The sequence below is a fragment of the Oryctolagus cuniculus genome, chromosome 4 (assembly GCF_964237555.1).
Source record: "Oryctolagus cuniculus chromosome 4, mOryCun1.1, whole genome shotgun sequence".
Taxonomy (NCBI): Eukaryota; Metazoa; Chordata; class Mammalia; order Lagomorpha; family Leporidae; genus Oryctolagus; species Oryctolagus cuniculus.
The window spans coordinates 31,179,745-31,203,733 of record NC_091435.1 but is presented as its reverse complement, the minus strand read 5'-3'; the positions used below and the strand labels follow the sequence as shown (position 1 = coordinate 31,203,733).

The window sequence follows — 23,989 nt, the reverse complement described above, 5'->3', positions numbered from 1 at the left end:
AAAAATGTATCCTGAGGGGCAAGTGTTGGATGCAGCAGTTAAAGTTACTGTTTTGGATGCCTACGCCCATATTGGAATGCGGCTTCTTGCTTACATGCACTTTGGTGGGCAACAGGTGATAGTTCAAATACTCACGGTGTCCCTGCTACCTATATGGGAAACTGAGAGGGAATTTTGGCAACTGGCTTCAGGAAGAACTGGTGAATAGGTGCTCTCTTTCCCTCTCTATATCTCTAAAATCTGCCTTTCAAATAAAATGAAAATAAAGAAATGAAAGTTTTTAAATATTGTCAGGTCAGCATCCTCTGCATAAAACTGAAATGGAGGAAACAGAAAGGTGGTATTAAGACTATTTTCTTATTCTATTTTCTTTTAGCATTGGTTTACTGAACTACCACCTGTGTTAACATTTGAATTGTCAAGATTTGAATTTAACCAGGCCTTGGGAAGACCAGAAAAAATTCACAACAAATTAGAGTTTCCCCAAGTTTTATATCTGGACAGGTATGGTTTGATACACTATATGACTTGGTTTTGAAATTAGTAGGCAAGTGAAGAATTTTTATAGTTAGAGGATAATTCTGCTTAATTTTGCTTTTTTATTATTAATCTTTACTAAGTATTAAACTAATACTATTTGTCAAAGAGATAGTTTATTTTTGTGTTAGAAAAATATAATTACTGGCATAATATTATATGGAAATAAAATATTTTTGTAATCCGAAAATTCTGATTGAATTTTAAAATAAACGCTCTTTTGGGGCTGGTGTTGTGGCAGAGTGTGTAAAGCTGTCGGCCATATGGCACTGGTTCAACTCGTGGCTGCTCCACTTCCAGTCTAGCTGCCTGCTAGTGGCCTGGGAAAGGCAGTGGAGGTTGGCCCAGGTGCCTAGGAGAAGCTTCTGGCTCCTGGCTCTGGCCTGGGTCAGTGCAACCGAGGCTGCTATGGCCAACTGGGGAGTGAACTAGCGCTTGGAAGATCTCTTTCTCTCTGGCTTTCCCTCTCATAATTCTACCTTTAAGATAAATAAATAAATCTTATAAAAATGCTAGTTTATATTATCTGATATCTTACAAAATTTCAACTGGATTAGTCTTTTTTAGTGGTAGCTAGTTTTAATATTGTCCCTAATTATAAGGTCCTTGGAAATGTTAATATTTATTGTTTTTCTCCTAATAGATACATGCACAGAAACAGAGAAATAACAAGAATTAAGAGAGACGAGATCAAGAGACTTAAAGATTATCTTACAGTATTACAGCAAAGATTAGAAAGGTATTTTAACTTTTATGAAATTATGAGATAACTATGGGAAGTCATGGGATTGGTGACTGTTTAGGTTTTTAATTTTAAATTTACCTTGAATGACTTACAAGTCTAGAAATAGATCTTGTCTTTTTAAAAGATTTTGGCTAAATAGTTTATTTCTGAGTTTTTTATCTGAGAACTATGATAATTATAATAATCTATAATTAGATTTAGAAGACTTAGTATTTAAAATCACATATATCATTGTCAACAGGTAATATATGGTGTTGAAAATAGAAATAAAATTAAATGAATCTAGTATGGGACTTTTCTTTTAGCATATGACTAAATGTTACTTTTGAGGTTTCCACTAAAATGAATGGTAGCTGAATTTTTCTCCTTTTGCAGAGAATACAAATTCAGATACCTCTCTGCTTCACAAAAGCTTACTAAAAGGAGGGAATTGGCATAGGTATAGAGTGATTGGTACAGGGTTGTCAAGAGAGCACATTTGTGTGTAGAGGGAGTGACATACAGCATTTATACATAGCTATGGTCTCACTGTTGTCTGTAGCTTCTGGTTACTTCTAAAAGAATTCAGAATCTAAACTATTAAGTGTCATGCAGGTAAGACAAAGTCTGTTGGCAGAAACGTGGCCTGAGGGATTCCAGTTTGTAACATCTGATCAAATTTGTATTCTCTCAATTTTAGATTGCAAATTAAAACCCTAAGATTTTTCATACAAAGTAATGTATCTTATTTCAACACTTTTTAATCGTGAAAAGTAGCATCATATTAAAAAATGATCAGAGCTAAAAGGAAGAGAATGAAACTCATTACCTTGTTCATGAGATCAAATGGCAGATCTAAAAATAAAAACAGTCTTAGGAAGGCATTAGGACTGTCAGTTTTCATCTTCCTGTTGAGTCATATTTTACAGCAGCATTTAGAAATTATTAGAATATATAAATACATTCAATATTAATCCCTTTTCTTTTTTTGAAGGATATTTAATTATATCTTGGATGTTTGAAAACAAATGCATTTCCTTTTTGAGGATGATTTATTTAAGTGGTGTACCATATTTTACAAGAATTATTTTTTGCAAACCCAAATGTACTGTATGTATAAGTAAAAGCCTTCATATTGTTATAATTCACAGATATTTAAGCTATGGTTCAGGTCCCAAGCGATTCCCGTTGGTAGATGTTCTACAGTATGCTTTGGAATTTGCTTCAAGTAAGCCTGTTTGCACCTCTCCAGTTGATGATATTGATGCTACTTCCCCACCCAGTGGTTCTGTACCAGCACAGACATTACCAAGGTAAAAGGTTTTCTTGATGAAAGAGAAATCTGTCTTACCTATATTGCGTAATAACATAATGAGGCCTTCAAAGGTAATTACATCCTGTGGTTTATTGTAACGAAGTCTTGGTTCACTTATTGTACATCTTTTGGATGGTTTTCTTATTTCATTATGTAAGTATATTTTGTGATTACAGATTTACATTTTCATCATTTTTTTCAATTTAAAATTGTACTTCAAGTTGTTTTGGTATATAGTAAGGTAAGTTTCAACTTTTTTTAGAAAATTATTTGAAAAGCAGGGAGGGAGCTGAAATGATACATTTCATTGATTCATCCTCCAAATCCTGCAAAAGCTGGAGCCTGAGAACCTGGAACACAATCTGTTTCTTTCATCTGGGTGGCAGGTATCCATCAAATTGAACCATTACCGGCTGCCCCACAGGATGCCTATTAATAAGAACCTAGAATGGCCGGCGCCGTGGCTCACTTGGCTAATCCTCCGCCTATGGTGCTGGCACCCTGGGTTCTAGTCCTGGTGGGGGCGCTGGATTCTGTCTCGGTTGCTCCTCTTCCAGGCCAGCTCTCTGCTGTGGCCAGGGAGTGCGGTGGAGGATGGCCCAAGTGCTTGGGCCCTGCACCCGCACAGGAGACCAGGAGAAGCACCTGGCTCCTGGTTTCGGATCAGCGTGGTGTGCCGGCCACAGCGTGCCGGCCGCAGTGGCCATTGGAGGGGGGTGAACAAACAGAAAAGGAAGACCTTTCTCTTTGTCTCTCTCTCTCACTGTCCACTCTGCCTGTCCAAAAAATAAATAAATAAATAAGAACCTAGAATCAAAAGTGAACCCAGGACTTGAACCCAGGCATTCTAGTATGGATGTGGTTATCCTGCTACACCAAACCCCTTGTCCCAGTTTCAGTCTTTCTTTATCCATGAAAATAATACTATTAAATCGGAATTTGTGAAGCTGATGTTGTGGCACAGTAGGTAAAGTTGGAGCCTGGGATGCCTGCCTCGCATATAAGCATCATTTCATGTCCTGGCTGCTCCACTTTGATCCAGCTCTCTGCTAATGCCTTTAGGAAAGCCACAGAAGATGATCCAAATACTTGGGTCCTTGCCACCCACATGGGAGACCTGAATTGGGATCCATGCTTCTGATTTTGTGTTGGCGCAGGTATAGCTGTTGTAGCCATTTGGAGAGTGAACCAGTAGATGGAAGATCTTACTCTTTGTGTGTGACTCTCCCTGTCTGTTTAATTTTGCCTTTCAAATAATTTTTTTGTATTTTTAAATTTATTTTTTAAGGTGAACAAATTTCATATAAACAGATTTAGGAGCATAGTGATACTTCTCACCCTCCTGCCTCCTTCCTTCTTTATTCTTTCTTATAATTTTTACAATGATATACTTTCAGTTTAATTTATACTCATAAGATTAACCCTATACTAATTGAAGAATTCAAAATAAAAAATCACTGTCCCATCACAGTAGAGACAAGGGCTGTAAACAAGCCTCAGAATGTCAGTCTTGCTCATATACATTACATTTTTTTGTACTCTGTAAGTGCACCACAGATCAGGGAAAACATATGGTATTTGTCTTTTTGGGACTGCCTTATTTCACTAAGTATAATGGCTTCCAGTTGCGTCTGTTTTGTAGCAAAAGACAGGATTTCTTTCATTCTTATTTTTGAGTAATATTCCATCATGTGTGTATACAACATTTTCTTAGTCATTGGTTGATGGGCATCTGAGTTGATTCCATATCTTAGCTATTGTGAATTGAGCTGCTGTTTCTTTAATATGAGCTGGCAAGTATTAGCAAGGGGAGGTCTGGAGGTCTTTATAATTTTAGCACACAGTAGATTTTTTTGCTGTCAATTTTTTAAAAAAATTAATTATTTTTACTGTAAAGCCACAATTTCATCCTTTTAATAATTTAGTCCTTATATTGTAAGAATCTTATTAGGATATTAGATCACTCCATTTATTTATTTATTTATTTATTTATTTATTTATTTTTTTTATTATTTTTTGACAGGCAGAGTGGACAGTGAGAGAGAGAGACAGAGAGAAAGGTCTTCCTTTGCCGTTGGTTCACCCTCCAATGGCCGCCGCGGCCGGCGCGCTGCGGCCGGCGCACCGCGCTGATCCAATGGCAGGAGCCAGGAGCCAGGTGCTTTTCCTGGTCTCCCATGGGGTGCAGGGCCCAAGCACCTGGGCCATCCTCCACTGCACTCCCTGGCCACAGCAGAGGGCTGGCCTGGAAGAGGGGCAACCGGGACAGAATCCGGCGCCCCGACCGGGACTAGAACCCGGTGTGCCGGCGCCGCTAGGCGGAGGATTAGCCTATTGAGCCGCGGCGCCGGCCCCATTTATTTATTTTTAAAAATGTTTTCCTTTTCAAATTAGAGCTAATTTAATGTCTGTGTGTTTGGCATTATCTTTGTCAAGATTTTCAGTTTGAAAGTTTGATAGCAAATATTTTATGCTTTTTAAAATATAGCACAGCAGAGCCACAGGGAGCCCCTTCTTCAGAACTGCCAAGCACATCACCTGCATCAGTTGCTGCCATTTCGTCAAGATCAGTGATACACAAACCATTCACCCAGTCTCGGATACCTCCAGATTTGCCCATGCATCCAGCTCCAAGGCACATAACAGAAGAAGAACTTTCTGTACTAGAAAGCTGTTTACATCGTTGGAGGACAGAAATAGAAAATGACACCAGAGGTAAGAACCTTCTGGTCGTGGTAGCATAGCTACTGTCACCTCAGATGTGTATAATGTTAAAACTGAGACAGAAAATCACTTCTGGATTTCATATTTAAATATTAGAGTCATTTTTTTTTTTTCCGAGAAAAGGTTTTATGTAAGATGAAGTAGTGTGACTCCTCACTTTTATATTCTTAATATCAGGTTCATAGGAACCAAAAGATTTTCCCTGGATTAGGTAACTGATTAATGACTTAGCAGATGGTCTGATTTTCTGGTTTAGAGCTCTAAATTTATATCAAACTGGTATTTGCAGATTCTGTGTTGGTAAAATGTCATACAGAACCAAAGTTTGTATGTATCTGTTTTGTCCTTCACCTGATGTTTGCTTAACAAAGAAGCGTGTTAAGAGAAATTTTCTTTAGTCTTAAGAACTAGAAAGGAAATTTTTAATTTTTAAATCTGCTATAACAAATCTTTCAAATTGTGACCTATGGACACAGTGTTAATCTGTTACAGAATTTTAACTGGCAAAAAACAAAATGAGAAAGATAAGGACAATGCTCTATAGAGTATATGTGTATTAAGTTCCCAATCTGTTCTTTCTTTGAAGAAATTTCCTTTATATTGAATTTACATGTTTCCCACTTTCCTATTGTAAAGATGTATGTTTGTTTTAAATGAAATGATGTTAATACTTCATCATAGATTTTGTGAATTAATTTTTTTATTTATCAAAATGCTTTGTTATAATCCCCTTATGTTATGACAGTTCTGTTGGTTTGTGAAAAAAAATGTGGGAACTACAAGATTGGAATTTATTGACAATACTGGTTGTTGAATTTTATGTGACCAACTTTATATTAATAAAGAGCAAAGTAAAAAGTGAGTAAATAGGGAATTATGATTAATAACAAGCATTATTACTTGTAAAGATTTTCCTTAATATTTTCTATATATGAGGAATTATTTATTTATTTTTAAATGTATTTGAAAGCCAGAGTCACAGAGAGAGAGAGGGATAGACAGAGAAAGAGAGATGGATATTCCATCCTCTGGTTCATTCCCTGAATGGCCACAGTAGACAGGGCTGGGCCAGGCTGAAGCCAGGAGCCAGAAGCCTCCTATGGGTCTTTCATTAGGAGGCAGGAACCCAAGCACTTGGCCATCCCCCACTGCTTTCCCAAGCACATCATCAGGGAGCTGGATTGGAAGTTTTCCACTGGGTTTCAAAACCAGTGCCTTTATGGGATGCCAGTGTTCCAGGATGTTGCTACTATGTCACAATGCTGACCCCTGAGATTTTTTTTTTGTATTTGAACTTATTAACAAATATTAATTAAGCATAGAATGTTTAGCAAACACTGCTAACTGTTGGGGTAATTTTCTGCTAGGCATGGCCAATTATTTTTATGGGGTTAAATTCAGAGGATGGAAGCTAGGAAGCTTTTAAAACCGAAATAGTTGCATTGCTCTTCAGAAACTACTGATATTGATCAGTTGACTATGGATATGAGAGAGGATGGAGTCAGGAGTATCTCCTTAGTTCATAATGGTGTTGGTAACGAAATAGAGATCAATGCACCTGAGCAAAGTGATGGACCTCCCCCACCCCACCTCTGGGGAGGAGGTGGGAATATGATGAGTTCACTTTGGTCCCTTTTAAGTTTGAGAAGCTTGAGGGGCAGTCATAGATAAGCTTTGCATATATAATACTATAGGTCAGGAAAGGTTTTCCTTAGGAAATTTATTTCCTTACTTTCCTCCTTGTTGATAGTAGCTGTTAGCATTATTTTTAATTATTGTGTAGTACTCCAATATATTTGTGTGATAGAATTTATTTAATTTTCATATCAACATTCCCTGGCCTTCTGCATACATGCTTATATCCTCTAGGTTTTCATACCTATCTATATATAATATTATTATTTAATTGAAAGGCAGAATTACAGAACTGAAGGGAGACAGAGTGTGAGAGAGGTCTTCCATCTGCTTGTTCACTCCCAAGATGACTGCAATGGCTGGGGCTGGACCAGACTGAAGTCAGGGTTCTAGAACCCTGTCTGATCTCCAAGTGTTTGACAGGGACCCAAGCACTTGGGCCATCATCTGCTGCTTTCCCAGGTTCATTAGGAGGGTGCTGGATCCAAAGTGAAGCATTCAGGACTCTTGGCACTCATATGGAATTTTCCACATCTCAGTATGAATCTGAACCCACTGCACCACAACACTGGCCTCAGGATATATTCTTAAAAGTGCCATTTCTCATCTATTTAACTTAAATTTGAATTAACTGTTTTAAAATTTTCTTTCAAGGTGGCCTTTGTGTTGCAGCAGTTAAGCTGCCTCCTGTGACACTAGCTTTTAAAGATTTATTTTATTTGAAAGGCAGAGTTCCAAAGAGGCAGAGGCAGAGAGAGAGATCTTTGATCTGCTGGTTCACTCCCCAAATGACCATAACGGCTGGAGCTGAGCCGATCCAAAGCCAGGAGCCAGGAGCTGCTTCTGGGTCTCTGACAGGGGTGTAGAGACCCAAGGACTTGGGCCATCTTCCACTGTTTTCCCAGGCCATAGCAGAGAGCTAGATTGGAAGAGGAGCAGCTGGGACTCAACCCAGCGTCCATATGGGATGCCGGCACTACAGGTGGTTGTTTTACCCACTTTGCCACAGCGCCGGCCCCAATAAATAAATCTTTAAAAAATTTTCCCCTCAAAACATTGAGTCAGTTTACAGTCCTGTGAACTGTGTATAAGAAAGGCTGCCAGCTAATACCCTATCTCTGGTGCTTTTTAATTTTTGGTAGTCTGATGGTAAAAATATATTTCAGTGTCTTGATTTGTCTTTCCTTAATGATGAGTGAAATTGTAGTTGTTTATTTTTATTGTCATGTAAATCTCTAATTTGTAACATGGTAATTTTTTGTATTGTGTTTTTCTTACTGCTTAGTAGAAAGTTTAATGCATTATAGATATTAGTCTTTGTCCAATAGTATATGCAGTCAGTTTTTCACTTTATTTTCTTTATGTATGTTGTCTTTAGTTATGGTAATTTAGATTTTATAAGTTTTATGTGTGAGGGTCTTATCTTTTCCTTTATGGTGCTGAGACAGAGGGAGAGAGTTTGGGAGAGAGAGAGACTGACTGGGAGAGAACTCAAATCTGCTAATAGACTCCTCAAATGCCTGCAATGGTCAGGGCCAAAGCTGACAGCTGAAAAGGCAAATTAATTTTCTCATTTGGGTTGCAGAAACCCAATCACCTGAACCATCCCTGCTGTTGTTCAGGATCAGCATTAGCAGGAGCTGTAGTGTGGAAGTAGAGCTGGGAATTGAATCCAGGCAATCTAGTGTGGGATTCTGGGATTGAAACCATTAGGCTAAAATACCCACTCCTAGTCACTAGACAAGTCTTTCCACATTCTAAAGCTAGTAATATTTTCTCATAGTCTTTCATGGTTTCTTCCAAATTCTGTTCCATGGCCTCACACTATGGTGTGGTTATATTATAATCCATTTCTCTACTGACAGATATTTAGATAAGCTCCCCCTTTTAAAAATTATTATGCACATTATAGCTGTGAACATTCTAATCTCTGAATAATTTTATAAGATTAATTTTTATTAGAAATAGAAGCAATAGGTAATGGAAATACCAAAATTTTATTTTATATAATATTACATTCATATATGTATACTCATAGTCATAAGATAGGTGGTGAAGTTATTTTCTCCTTAAGTTTTCCTGTTTTATATCAATATGTAATGGGATTTAGTTTTAAGTCTTACTGAGATCTGCTTACGTAGATTTGGGAAAAAGTTCAATTTTATTGACTCTGAATATTTTCTAGATGAATAACATTTTTATTAACTTTTTAATGTTTTATGTATTAATTTGAAAGGGAGAATAGCAGAGAGAAAAAGACAGAGCTCTCCTATCCACTGGGTCGTTCCCCAGATACCTACAATAGCTGGGCCTGAATCAGTCTAAAGCTGGAGCCAGTGGCTCTTAATGGATCGCCCATGTGGATGACTTACCCAGTTATTTAGGCCATCATCTATTGCCTCTCAGGTACATTAGCAGGAATCTGTATGAGAAGTGAAGGTGAGCCTTGAGCCTAGGCTTGATCTAGAACTCGATCTCTGATGTGGGATGCAGATCTCCCCACTGGTAACCTGATGCACACAAACCCTGCTCCTATTTTGTTATTTAATTATGTATTCACAGTATGCCTTTTATTAAGGAGAACTGTATCTCAGTTTATTCAGGTTCCAAATGTGTCCAAATATAATGTTATCTTTTTTTAAAGATTTACTTTATTTATTTGAAAGAGAATTTCAGAGAGAGAGAGAGAGAGCTAGAGATACATAGAGTGAGATCTTCCATTCGCTGCTTCACTCCCCAAATAGTTGCAACAACTGGAGCTGGGCCAGGCTGAAGCCAATAGCCAGGAGCTTCTTCCTGGATTCCCACGTGGGTGCAGGGAACCAAGGACTTGAGCCATCTTCTGCTGATTTCACAGGTGCATTAGTAAGGAGCCAGATCAGTAGTGGAGCAGCCAGGACCCAAACTAGTGCCTATATGGGATGCTAGTGTTGCAGATGGTGGCTTAAGCGATTATGCTGCAACATTGGACTCCCAAATGTGATGCTATTAAAAGAATTTTAGGGGAAAGTTTTCTTGTACCTCTACCATGCTTATAAGAAGAAATTTAGTCCCTAGTTTGTAAGTCTCAGTAGAAATGCAACTGATGGTAATCACTAGCTTATATCTGATTTATATCCTTAGATTTGCAGGAAAGCATATCCAGAATCCATCGAACGATTGAACTAATGTACTCTGACAAGTCTATGATCCAAGTAAGTGAGATTTTGAGCTAGTATCATTGTCAACAGTATTTGCATATGTATTTTTTTTTATTTTTAATTTTTGACAGGCAGAGTGGACAGTGAGAGAGAGAGAGACAGAGAGAGAATGCATATGTATCTTAATTTATCATTATAGTATTTATCTTGACCTAATTCTTTATTATGTTTTGCTATGAAATTTTGGTAATTATGTTGTAAAATGACATAAACATGTTAGGAAAAAGGATAACTAATAATTTAAGAGTAAAACTGAATGAAGAAGAAAGTTTTCTAACAAGATTAGAACACATTTCCCTCACTTAGTTGTATTCTCATACTTCATTTTCCTTTTTATTTCTTAAATTGTTTCTAAAGATTTATTTATTTGAGAAAGTTGTAGGCAGAGAGGAAGAGACAAGGAGAGAGATCTTCCATCTAAAGGTGCACTTCAGGATTAGGCAAAGCTCCATCCTGGTTTCTCACATGGGTAGCAGGGTCCAACCACTTGGGTCATTTTCTGCTGCTTTTTCTTGGCCATAAGCAGAGAGCTGGATTGGAAGTCAGCAGCTGGAACATGAACCAGTGCCCATATAGGATGGCGGCTTTACCTACTGTGCCGCAAGTTTATCAAGCTTCTCCAAAAGTTCTTATTTACTATTAAACTTTTATAGTAGAAAAGAAATATGATTGTTTAAGGAAACAAGATTTTGGGAGGAACTCTAAGTCTCCATTACATTTTAACTTCTGGTATACATTATCTAATTCATTTAATAAGCTGTCAATTTATGATTATAAATATTTGGATAAATCATGTATTGTATATGAACTGTTTACCATAAGTTCTTTATTCAGAAGAAAGAGTTCAATAAATATATATACAACAAATAACATTTTGATTTTCAAAAAGCATCTTATATATATACCTGTCTACTTTATATATCTTTAGCTCATTTAACTTCTCTTGCTTAATTTTTTGGTTTAATTCTTCAAAAAATTTTAATCTAGTTTTCTTCTGTTTTAAAAAATATATTATGTGGTTGCCTTCAAATATGTAGTTTGTGGATTTTATGGACTATTATATAATAGAAATGTAATTACAGATCAACTTCTCTTCTTTCTTTTCTTTTTTCCCCACATTTAGGTTCCTTATCGCTTACATGCTGTTTTGGTTCACGAAGGCCAAGCTAATGCTGGGCACTACTGGGCTTACATTTTTGATCATCGTGAAAACAGGTGGATGAAGTATAATGATATTGCTGTGACAAAGTCATCATGGGAAGAGTTAGTGAGGGACTCTTTTGGTGGCTATAGAAATGCCAGCGCATACTGTTTGATGTACATAAATGATAAGGCACAATTTTTAATACAAGGTAAGAATGTGAAATATTTTGGGCGGTATATGGCTTTTAAATAAGTAGCATTCTTTTTTGCCCAGTTCTGCTCATTTGATAAGATTTGGTTTAGATGTCATCTCCCCTACAGAGTTTTTCTTGACCTTCCAGAAAAGTGTCTCTCCTTATACTCTTGTAGCATACATGTATTGGGCATTTCTTGTTGGAACTCCATGTGGACTTTGATGTGTATTTCACTCTGATTTTCTCACAGGTAGCTTCCATGTCTTACTATATTTTAATTGTTTTATTTCTTCTATTCTAATATGCATATGGGAAGCTCTTAATAAAAGGTTTGTTGAAACTGATAAAATGAACTTTCTTTTTGTATGTATCTATTCTCAAAACCAGCTAGACAATCCATTAATAATAGAAAAGGTAAAGTTGATATTGTGTGTATAGTAGAGGTTTAGGAGATCCTTTAAATAGTATTTTTGTAATGTTTTTAAAAATCTGGCTATGTTGATTTGTTTTCATAATTGTATATTTTTATGGCTATACTTAACTGCTGCAGATGAAAAACAATTTTAGTTCTGTTTCACACTTTATAAGGTTGTCACTGTTTCTTATGTTATGAAAAGATTAATTTCCTGAGTAATCAAATGTACTTTTTTCTTACAATTACGGAAATGTTATTTTATCAATGTAGAATAGCAAAAAAATAGTTTGTCTAATATCATTTTTACTCAGCTTAAAAAAAATCTGAGAACATTACCTGTAATGGACTATCAGATATATATATGTATATATTGTGTTTTTCTGAACATTTATGTTTTAGAAAAATTTTGAATAATACTGATTTGCTATACAATTCATAGTTTAAATCCCATTTCAAATGTATTTTATTTTGAACTTTGCATTTTTCCTTTAATTCTTAATTTTATACTAGTTTTTGAAATATGATTTGCAGAGGAGTTTAATAAAGAAACTGGGCAGGCTCTTGTTGGAATAGAAACATTACCACCAGATTTGCGAGATTTTGTTGAGGAAGACAATCTGCGATTTGAAAAAGAACTGGAAGAATGGGATGCACAACTTGCCCAGAAAGCTTTGCAGGAAAAACTTTTAGCATCGCAGAAATTGAGGGAGTCTGAGCCTTCTGTGACAACAGGTTTGTCCATTTTTATTAAGCTGTATTTAATTATCAACATCATTATATTTATTATTATTTTGTAATAAAAATTGGATATACTTGCTGGAAAAAAATCTTTAGCCATCTGGAAGTGTGAACAGGTTAGTCAAAATCATCAGTAATGAGATATTCCCAGCTAACAGTTTTGTTTTCCCCTTTGGCAGATACCATTGTCTGCATATACATATTGAGCAACCCTTGTGCTAGGTACTTGGGACTAGGAGTTGTTTGTAGTTTTTCAGATTCTGGAATATTGGCATAACTTTTACTGATTGAATATCTGAAATCCAAAAATGAGAAATGCCAGATATTTCAAATTTTGAAAACTTTTTGAGCATCATATCGGCACTCAGTAACTGTTTCAAATTTTGGAGCTTTTTAGATTTTGGATTTTCTGGCCAGCGCCGTGCGGCTCACTAGGCTAATCCTCCACCTGCGGCACTGGCACCCAGAGTTCTAGTCCCGGTTGGGGCGCTGGATTCTGTCCCGATTGTTCCTCTTCCAGTCCAGCTCTCTGCTGTGGCCTAGAAAGGCAGTGGAGGATGGCCCAAGTGCTTGGGCCCTGCACCCGCATGGGAGACCAGGAGGAAGCACCTGGCTCCTGGCTTCGGATCGGTGTAACACGGTGCCGGCCATAGCAGCCACTCTGGGGGGTGAACCAACGGAAAAAGGAAGACCTTTCTCTCTGTCTCTCTCTCTTACTAACTCTGCCTGTAAAAAAAAAAAAAAAAAAAATTTTAAAAAAGATTTTGGATTTTCTGATTAATGATGCTCAACTTTTTTATCTTTGGATAAATGAGATGATTCTGCTGGCTCTACCTATCCTGCCTACTCTTGAGTGTAATCGACTCTTCTTGGCAAGAAACAGAAAAAGCTGTGACGATATCAGGCAACAAAAACAAAGGCACTATTAGAACTTGACCTAGTAACTTCAAATTGGAGCAAAATAATACTGCTAATATACCCTTCTGTTTTTATATAATACTAAAATAGCACTTTTAACTTAGAGTATTTATTTGATTTTAGCCAAAATTAAGTATTTGATATATTCCAAGTGAAAATCTATAGAACTGTAAGATATTTTTGAGTGCTAAATACTCAAAAATAAATATGAAAATGTCATTATCATATAAACTACTAGCTGATGAGTGCAATATGGTTTTTAAAATTAGCACTGGATAAAAATGAGGGAAATATATTCTATCAAAATGAAAAATTGAATGTCTTGATTTTTTGAAAGAATAATTTTATCATTTAAGTTGTGAATATATTTTACAGCAGCATATTTCCTGCTGTAAAAGAGAAAATGTTGTTTCCCTGTAGTAGTTCAATAAACAAGAAGCTAAAAATTAAACCCAGATGTTTTCCTCCAACTCATTTGTCTTTAACAACAACAAAAAAACCTGATCATTTTGATTTTTTTTCTTTTTAGAAGGTGTGTGTGTTTTGTTTTTATTTAAGGAAACCATTCAGAATTTTGATTGTTTAATTTCACCTCTTATAAACAGATTTCCATGCAGGATTACTTTTGTGGGTTTTAGCATTATCATTTTTATAAGACGGAATTATTCCTTTAATAGAAAATTCACAGTACCACAATATGGCATGCACAGATCTGTCCAGATTTGTAACTTGGTTTTCATGTAAATTGAATGTAAAGTCATTGATTTTGATCTTGAAATAAATAAATCAGAATTTTTAAAAGACCACAATAATGATATTATACAAGCAAAGATGCTAACATATCACTACTTACACAACATACAATCTACTATCACAGTGACTGGTGAATTCTACCACTATTCAAAGTTAGCTTTTTTCCATGCATACATCCAGGGTCCAGCTATGGGTGCACAACAATACAGTTTCAGTGGATATCAAGAGATATTTAGACTCAAATCACATGTAGTAACTATATTATAGTTCTTTGCATTTTTAAATCAATTCCACCCCCGGATGACTTCATCCTTTGTCTTCTGTGATATATGTCCCAAACCACTCCCCAAAACTTGTCACAAGATGGAGGCACTATGTTGTTTTCCCCATAGTGTTTTCATACTTCATTTTCATGGAATTGTTCTTGTCTTGTTACCCTGAATGGAAGGGACTGCATCATTGCTGTAAGTGATAGTAAGTAGTACTTAAGCATTCACAATGAATCCTTTGTTTATTGATTAAGCTCCTATTCTTGGCATACTTATATTTTGTATAACAAAGTTATAAATTCTGTGCAGCTTCCTCTCTTTATCTTGTTTTTTATCATAAGACTCTCCAAATTCACAGAGTTAACTGTTTTGTTGTACTAAGTCAAACTAGTTCATACTCACCACCAGTACACCTATCTGGTAAAGATTAGCCTTGTCCTGTTTTTTTATGTCTGTCATCTTTTTTTTTACTTTTTGCATGTGTCATATTATTCTCTGTAAAAAGGACAGACTGCATGCCTTGCATTCCTTTCCTTTTCTTTTTTTCCCCCATGAACAGTACTTCCCACTCCATACTTTAAATGCTGTTTTATAACTTTAAAAATGTTTGCCACTGGGTTTTGGTCATATATATTCATATATCTTTTTATTATGTAAAGCAAACATGAAGAGAGTACAGGTATATTTCTGAGGCATGCTAACTAAGAGAGAGGTGGATGTGGTCAATTCACATATGAGAGTTAAGATAATTCTCTTCCAGGCTGGGTTTTTTGAAAGCTGGGGAAATAGTCTTTCAAAAGGGAACATTGTGTCTTCTATAGAACTGATGGAAACATGTACTTTGTGAGACTTAACAGCAATAGAATTCCAAGTCTATAAATTTGGAAAACAAGATTACTATTAAAAGTTTGCTACCTATTACTGAATTAAGTAATCGATTCTCTGCTATAGGGGAATTTAGCATATCACAATTGAGTAAGGCTGATGTTTTATTAGAATGATTTATCTACCATCATTAGTATAGAAATTTTTATTTTGATGCCCAAATCATCTTTTTCCTACATCTCTAAATAGTTTCAAAGTAATTTGTTTCATTTGGTATTATACTTCCAGGACCTCAGAAAGAATGTGTATTTAAGTCTCTGTTGTGTACGAGGATAATGAGTGATGAATAGAAGTAATACAAGCAAATGTTGCTCATAAAATCCAGTAGAGTGATTTTTTCTTTACCTCCTTGAAAAATCTTTTCAATAATTCTGTGACATAAGAAGATTAATATCCAATTTTTGATCAAATTAGTATTTGTCGTCTTGACCAAGAAATGCATATGCATTAATCCTCCAGTCCCATTGATACTTCTAGGCCATACCGCATTACCAAAGATGTAGGCATCAGAATTGCCAGGGAGAGGGAGGAGGGAGGGAGGAAGGGAGGGAGGGGAAAGAAGGCTATTTCCTTCATTCACCTAAACCAGATTAATCCTCATTCCCTCTTGTGTAGCAGAAATATTCCTGTTACCAGTATGGTAAAGATCTTCCTCATATTTCTGAGTCTTTATGAACTCTTCTCAGCTCACCACCCCACAGCAGCTATTATCCGTTTCCTTCCAATCCTGGTCTAATTTCACTACTAAATTTATAACATTCTTCTTTATGTTGTACTTATATTTTCACTTGCTTACCAATATAAAGGATTCTATTTTTTTTATCTGTCCTTACAGTGCTTTTGCATGTGCTCTTAATTCTGCCTGGAGCCTTCTCCTTTCTCATCTTGAAGATAATCTCTACAAATCCTTCAAGATTCTGCTCAGTTCATGTTTCTTCTAGAAAATCTTCACTAACATACAACATTATCCCAAGTGTTTGTATTAAGTCTAAAGTGGTTTTATAGAACCTTGTACATAACTTTGTTATTGCATTTAGCACATTATATTACAATAGAGTACATAGTTACCTGATTTTATTGAGATCCTTAATGAGTAAATTATATAAATTAAAACATAGCACAGTACTTAAAGTGACATAGGGTCAATAAACATGTTGGGAATGCAGTTTGAATTTCTTGTTCTAATCTCCCAGGTGTGTTGAATCTTTGTAGGTTTACCTACTGTGACTTTTTAAAAAGTTAATCTATTTATTTGAGAGGCAGAGTTACATACAGAGAGAGGAAGAGACAGCGAGAGAGGTCTTCCATCCGCTGGTTCACTCCGCAAATGGTCACAATGGCCGGAGCTGGGACATTCCAAAGCTAGATCCCAGCGGCCTCTTCTGGGTCTCCCACATGGGTACAGGGGCCCATGGACTTGGACCATCTTTTGGTGCTTTCCCAAGCACAGTACCAGGGAGCTTGATTGGAAGTGGAGCATTCAAGACTCAAACCCACTCCCCTTTGGGATGTCCACACCACAGGCAGAGGGTTAAACTTCTTTTTACTTTTTTTTTTTTTTTTTTTTTTTTTTGACAGGCAGAGTGGACAGTGAGAGAGAGAGACAGAGAGAGAAAGGTCTTCCTTTGCCGTTGGTTCACCCTCCAATGGCCGCCGCTGCAGCCGGCGCACCGTGCTGATCCGATGGCAGGAGCCAGGAGCCAGGTGCTTTTCCTGGTCTCCCATGGGGTGCAGGGCCCAAGCACCTGGGCCATCCTCCACTGCACTCCCTGGCCATAGCAGAGAGCTGGCCTGGAAGAGGGGCAACCGGGACAGAATCCGGCGCCCCAACCGGGACTAGAACCCGGTGTGCCGGCGCCGCAAGGTGGAGGATTAGCCTATTGAGCCACGGCGCCGGCTAGAGGGTTAAACTTCTAACACCACAGAGCCAACCCAACCTACTGTGAGTTTATGTGTATACAGTAACTCTAGAGAAATAGTTCTATCTGACATTTAAACAAAATTATTTGTTACTACTTATATGATTTTTGGATTCAAACCTGTATGTGGGTGGAAACCCGGCCCTAATATGCTGAAGTGTATTTCCCTGTGTTGATCAGCTAAAATTACTCTTGCTCCTAAGGTGGTATTTTGCATAAACTCCAAGTATCTGTGGGTTGGACTAATGTTAGATTAGATGGATTTCTTGGCTGTTCATTGCATTAGGTTTGGATCATACTATCAGCTGTTGATGTTGTTTATTATTGTGAGAAGAGACAAAGTATGGCAAACAGAAGAGAAAACCGTTAGGTCCTGCAACAGCTGGTTTAAGCCAGCTGTCGTGAAACTGTCCAGAAGCAGATGGCACTGCTAAACTGGAAGTGGTTTAAGCTTTTCTTTGCTTTATCCTTCATGCAGGGACACTGAACGATGTCACAGTCCAAAGCTCTTTCCTTGTCATATCTACATTCATTTTACCTCTTTTGTCCTGTTAACTCATGACAATACTTGGAAGTCATCTGCACGTAGTCTCCAGTCCTTTGTGTCTAAAAGATGCCTTGAATCTAGCAAATTCTCTCTACCTCCTTGCTGTATTTTATCCCAAAGCATTGTTTTTTCCTTCCCATCTTGTTCTAATACCTTCTGTTATTTACACTGACTACTTCTAGTTATGTTATTCTCCACAATGTGGTCAGAATAAAGGTTTTAAAACTTTCCATATTGCCATTGTTTTTAAAACTTTACTTCCTTTGCTTAAAACATCTAAATGACTCAGTATTAGTGGATTTGCCTTACCTGCATCATCTCTTGCCATATTTCTATTCTTGTCCTGTTGCCCAGCCACACAGCTGTTCATGGGCTCTTTATTCTTCCGTCTGGCTACACAACTCATTTGTTGTTTGGGTTAGAGCTCACTTTGTCCTGTAACCCACAATCTAATTTGCCCTTCCCACCCAATCACCATTCATCCCTGGAATGTATTGTCTTATTATTGTCACATTTATATTTGTGATTATTTGGTTACTGACTTTTCCATGGTTGGCCATAAGCTTGATGGAGACAGAAACTGGTGGTTTTTGTTGCACCTGGAGTCCCACTGCTTAGCATAGCTCTTGGCCTGTAGATGCTTAATTAAAATTTGCTGTGTAAATAAATGCCCTTCCATGTACTATGATATTATGTGATTTCTTTTTTAATAATAACTTACTTTGAAGATGTTTAAAATAAAATGCTGGAGAAGATGATAGTTGTTTGTCAACAGGTGGTTGAGCAAGGACTCAGTTGGTCCCAGTAACATAGAACAGTGTTTCAGTGGTCATGCTTATTCCTCATATCCATTAATTAATTTAGTTACTAGCTCATTTGTACCATTAAGTTACTGTGTACCTCTCATGGTAGCTGTTAAAGAACTACCAATACAAATGGTAGATAGCAACTTTGATGTTGAGCATCTCACAGTCTAACAGGAGTTACAATCTTTGAACAAATATAGCAGTAATGAAGTCATAAGTATGGGAAGTGCTGTAAGGGAAGGAAAGTATAATTTGCTCTAGCACAGTGATTCTCATCCTGGAGTTGATTTTGCCCCACAGCATTTAAGACTTGAGACATTTTTGGTTGCTGCACCAAGAGGTGAGGTGGCAGTACTACTGTCATTTAATGAGGACATGCTGGATTCACAGGACCAAAATCTCAATAGTACCAAGGCAGGGGCCCCTCCTCCAGAAATGGGATGATCAGCCACACTGTTTAAACAATAAGATGATTAGAAGTTACTACACGCAGAGAGTGAAAGAATAGATGAGCATTCAGATAGAAGGAAAAATATGTGGGAAGATCTGAAGATTGGAAGGTCACATCTCCTTCAGTGTGTTACAAGTATGAGCAAAAAGGCTATGTGTGGCCATTTTTGGGCAAAGAGGGCATAGAGAAAGGCAGAGGTCCACTGAAGCAAAGCCTTCCTGGTCAGGGTTGTCTGGGAAATACCCAGTGGGTCTCCTTAGGAAATTGTTGGATGCATGGGTCTGGAGCTCAAATGAGAAGTAGGAATTGGTGATACATTTTTGAATGCTGTTCATATGGCTGGAATTTAAAGTTATGAATTAATACTGGTTCTACTTTGCCAACCTGTGCTTGCTTTTCTTTTGCCGAAACTCAGCCACTGGAGGCTGGTTCAGCAAAGATATGTTAGGTTCATGCAGGGTTAGGGTTTGTCAGGTAGGTGTGAAAAAAGATGATGTAGCCAGAGGAGAACAACTACTGTACTGTAAAACTGCTGGTGTTTTTCTAAAATGAGATTTTGGTACTTCTCATGGGAGGAAAATTTACTATGAATTCCTTGCCATAAACTATATTGAGTGCTTTTTTTAGTAATTATTTGAGTATACTTCATTCTATATTTATTTATTGGTGTTTTCTAAATTCTGGGGTGGGGGATGTGCATCTGTTGAATGATATACATTAAATAGAAAGACTAAAATTGGTTATTGTGTAACTTCAGAAGTAGAAATAAATAACAGATTTATCTTAGTATAGACTCTGTGATTTATATTAGATGTACAATTGACTCTTTTCTCATGAAGCACAAGCAGGAGAACCAGAATATCTAGAGCAGCCATCAAGAAGTGATTTCTCAAAGCACTTGAAAGAAGAAACTATTCGAGTAATTACCAAGGCATCACATGAGCATGAAGATAAAAGTCCTGAAACAGTTTTGCAGTCGGTAAGAACTTTTCTTTTGGCTCTCTGAACGCATTCCTGAAGTGTAGTAGAGAGCATACTGTCTGGGAGTCAGGAGACAGACCCCAGTGACAGCTCTGCCATGAATGTGATCCATGAACACGGGCAAATCAGCTAATCCCTTAGGGTATCATTTCCTAAGTTCTAATTTTAAAGATGGTTTTAAGCTTCTATCTTAGTGTTATAGAATTATGAAGAATCATACTCTTAAACTAAATTAACCATTTGATTTGTAAAAGAAGTATAAAATTAAGCAATATTTTTTCTATCCCTACACTTCCCTCCATCTATAATCTGATGACATTGGAATATTTGGGAGTTTCAGATAGTTTTCATTATTCCATGAAATGTGTTTAACAATAAAACTAGATACTCTAGGTTAGAATGTTATTAGCAAGGTAAAGATAATGTTGTAAAATACTTTATGCATGACAGAAGACTTTCCTTTGCAAAAATTGTCATTAGTATCTTACTGTATTATAGTTTTTCAAATATGTCTTTTTATAGCAGTAAATTGAGCATGTTGGTTTCATACTGTATTACCAGTGAATATAACATTCTGAGATGCTATAAAACCATTCAGATGCTATTGTCATTTATTTAGTGAGCATACACAGCTCTAAATGTGAGTTTTATGATAACTCCTTATAATATTTGAAGAGACTCCTCCTGAAGAGTAGGTTACATCATAATTTTACAGCACATTATTTTCTACTTACTGAATTAACTCAATTCCAACAGTAACCTGCTAATTACAGTGGGACCTTTAATATAAAACCACTATCAAAATTTCCGATGACTAGGATTCTATTATATTTTGATGAACTAAATTTTTTGAACTAAATACTAGAAATCATTCCTTCATTTTTGTTTAAAATTTTTGAAAATGTGTTAATTTATCATTTTATCATTTAAAGTATATTAATGTAAATTTTTTTTTATGTTTCAAGTTTTGCAAATGCCCTTGACACTATAAATGAAATTGAAATGTACATCTGCTAACTCTAGGACTTTTCTTGGAAAATGCTTTGTATGGTTCTGGGAGGTCTGCTTCTTGGAAGAATAGGAAGAAGAAAACTTAAGGAAGGAAAAAGGAGAGAGGAGTAGGTACAAGGCAGAACTACTTTTGCTTAGTATAAAAAATGAATTTGCAGGGATTTTGATACTTATTACTTTCATTTGCTAGAGCCTGCATTATCTTTACTAAATGTCATCCTTTTAGCTGATATCAGAAAACCATTAGCATTACCTAGTTTAATGAATCTTTTTTTGATTTGGCTAGTCATATGTAATTTATAGAAATCAACACTTTAATTTCATTACTCCATTTTCTTAATATGAATATGATTTTTTTTTTGATTTTTTTGACAGGCAGAGTGGACAATGAGAGAGAGAAAGAGAGAAAGGTCTTCCTTTTGCCGTTGGTTCACCCTCCAATGGCCGCCGCGGCCGGCGCGCTGCGGCCGGCGCACTGCGCTGATCCAGTGGCAGGAGCCAGGTGCTTTTCCTGGTCTCCCATGGGATGCAGGGCCCAAGGACTTGGGCCATCCTCCACTGCACTCCCTGGCCACAGCAGAGAGCTGGCCTGGAAGAGGGGCAACCGGGACAGAATCCGGTGCCCCGACCGGGACTAGAACCCGGTGTGCCGGCGCCGCAAGGCGGAGGATTAGCCTAGTGAGCCGCGGCGCCAGCCAATATGAATATGATATTATAAGCTAGGATCCTATCCTCATTTTACCTTGAGAAAGTAGAATGTCAGAGAATGAATATGATAGACAAGAAGTGTACGTATTTTCTATAGCACTTGTTTTGCAGAGTAGCATACGTTGTTGATCTCCTTGTCTTTAAATTTGATAGCATGTCTGAAAAGTGTGTTAGCTGTGTCTATCCAATGTCACCTTTGGTTCTTAGCACTGTGATCAGTTGCTTAGGATCACAATAACCACTTCATATTGTGTTTCCTCATTTCAACATGACATACATTAGAAATTGAAATGCGTATTAAAAAAGAGTCTTCAGACTATAGGAACCAATACTTCTGAGTTTTTGAATCTTGATTTTATTTCTTAGAACAATGTAGCCTTGAATAATTAGCTTAGTTTCTTTAAACCCAAGTTTTCTTTCCATAAAGTGGAAGTGATTGTGGGCTTAATGGAGATAATTTTCCAACAATTGTTTGATTATTTATGAGGCAGAAAGAAACTGACAGAAATCTGCCATCTGGTGGTTTTTCTCCCCAGATACCTCCAACAGGTGAAGCTGGGCTAGGCCAAGCCTAGGAGTGGAGAACTCAGTCTAGATCTCCCAGGTTGGTGGCATGGTCTCAGTCACTTGGGCCATCACTGCTGCTGCTGCTTTCCAGGGTCTGTACCAGCAGGAAGCTGGAATCAGTAGCTGAGCCGGAATTCAAACCCAGACACTACCTTATAGGATGTTGCCATTAAAACTGGCATCTAAACTGCCAGACTAAGTATCTGTCCCTAAAGAACATTTTTGGGAGTGTCTGTCATGGCATGTAGTAAGCACTAAGTAAGCTGTTTCCTTGTGTTACTTCAAGTCTAAACATTTCACAAAGAGACACCAGATTAAGCCACTAGTTAGCCTAAGAAGAATTTCCTGGATGGCTTGGAACTATAGAAATTGTAGACATTCTCCCAGTGTTCAGTCAGCTGACCTTTTAGAAGGGTATCTTTAACTGTAAATACTTCATGATATTTTTTAAAAGTACATTAAAGTAGACTCCAAGAAAGAATCTTGAATAATCCCATTCACCAATCAAAGTTAATAATTTTTAATATGTTGGTATGTTATTTTTTCACTCTTTAGTTTTTTGTACATAGGATTGGGATTTATTTTTGTAGATGGGTTACTACACATAAAATTTTATGTTACCTTTTCTTCATTTATTCCCTTAACCTTATAACCACTTTCCATGTTATAAACTCAGCAAAACAATGTTTAATGGCCAATTATTATTCCAGTGAGTATTGAATTCTTATTTATTTACCAATTCCCCCATTGTATATTTGTTTTTACTTTTACATTATTATAAATAGGCTGCTAGAAGTAAAACATTTCCATATATCAGGCTATTGCCTTATAATACATTCCCCTTGGTTGAATGGGTTAAAACGTATGGCATATTAATGTGGAAAGAGGGATTACAGTTATATAGCTTTTTTTTTAAACAATTATTTATTTATTTGAAAGAGTTAGAGACAGAGAGAGAGAAGTGTCTTCCATCCCCTAGTTCATTCCTCAGATGGCTACAATGGCCAGAGCTGTGGCAATCTGAAGTCAGGAGCCAGGAGCTTCTTCCGGGTCTCCCACATGGGCTCAGGGGCCCAAGGACTTGGGCCATCTTCTACTGCTTTCCCAGGAGCATTAGTAGGGAGCTGGATCAGAAGTGGAGCAGCCGGGTCTTGAACCGGCACCCATATGGAATGATAGCACTGCAGATGGCATCTTTACTCGTTACGCCACAGCACTGGTCCCAGTTACATTGCTTTCTAACATTCTTATGAAATCACTTTTTATGATTCACAGATTTCAGGAAATTAATAATCATTGTATTTTCATTATTTTTGCAACAAATCGACAAACTTGTTTTTAACTTACTTCAAATGTCAATCTTAATGTAGTCATCATATAAGCCCTGAAAATAAAGGAAAGATAATCATGCACTTTACTTCATTGAATCTGGAAATTCCTTATATGCAAGATTTTTATTATATCTCAGGATAGCAAAATTTGATGAATACTGCAGAATTATTATAGAGTGAAAGTCTTGTCTTTTTCAACTTTTACTCATATAATTATT

General features: G+C 36.9%; 1 protein-coding gene across 12 annotated transcripts in view; it reads left to right on the top strand.

Annotated features, from left to right (window-relative positions):
- USP25 (ubiquitin specific peptidase 25) overlaps nucleotides 1-23,989 on the top strand; it is a 159,930-nt gene that overhangs the window by 102,667 nt on the left and 33,274 nt on the right. For all 12 annotated transcript variants that reach the window (XM_017347187.3, XM_017347192.3, XM_051819182.2 and 9 more), the window contains 8 exons: nucleotides 377-504; nucleotides 1,181-1,276; nucleotides 2,413-2,574; nucleotides 5,065-5,291; nucleotides 10,059-10,129; nucleotides 11,259-11,487; nucleotides 12,419-12,619; nucleotides 20,013-20,152. In XM_017347187.3, coding sequence (XP_017202676.1) covers nucleotides 377-504; nucleotides 1,181-1,276; nucleotides 2,413-2,574; nucleotides 5,065-5,291; nucleotides 10,059-10,129; nucleotides 11,259-11,487; nucleotides 12,419-12,619; nucleotides 20,013-20,152 — 1,254 coding nt within the window. The remainder of the gene's footprint in view (nucleotides 1-376; nucleotides 505-1,180; nucleotides 1,277-2,412; nucleotides 2,575-5,064; nucleotides 5,292-10,058; nucleotides 10,130-11,258; nucleotides 11,488-12,418; nucleotides 12,620-20,012; nucleotides 20,153-23,989) is intronic.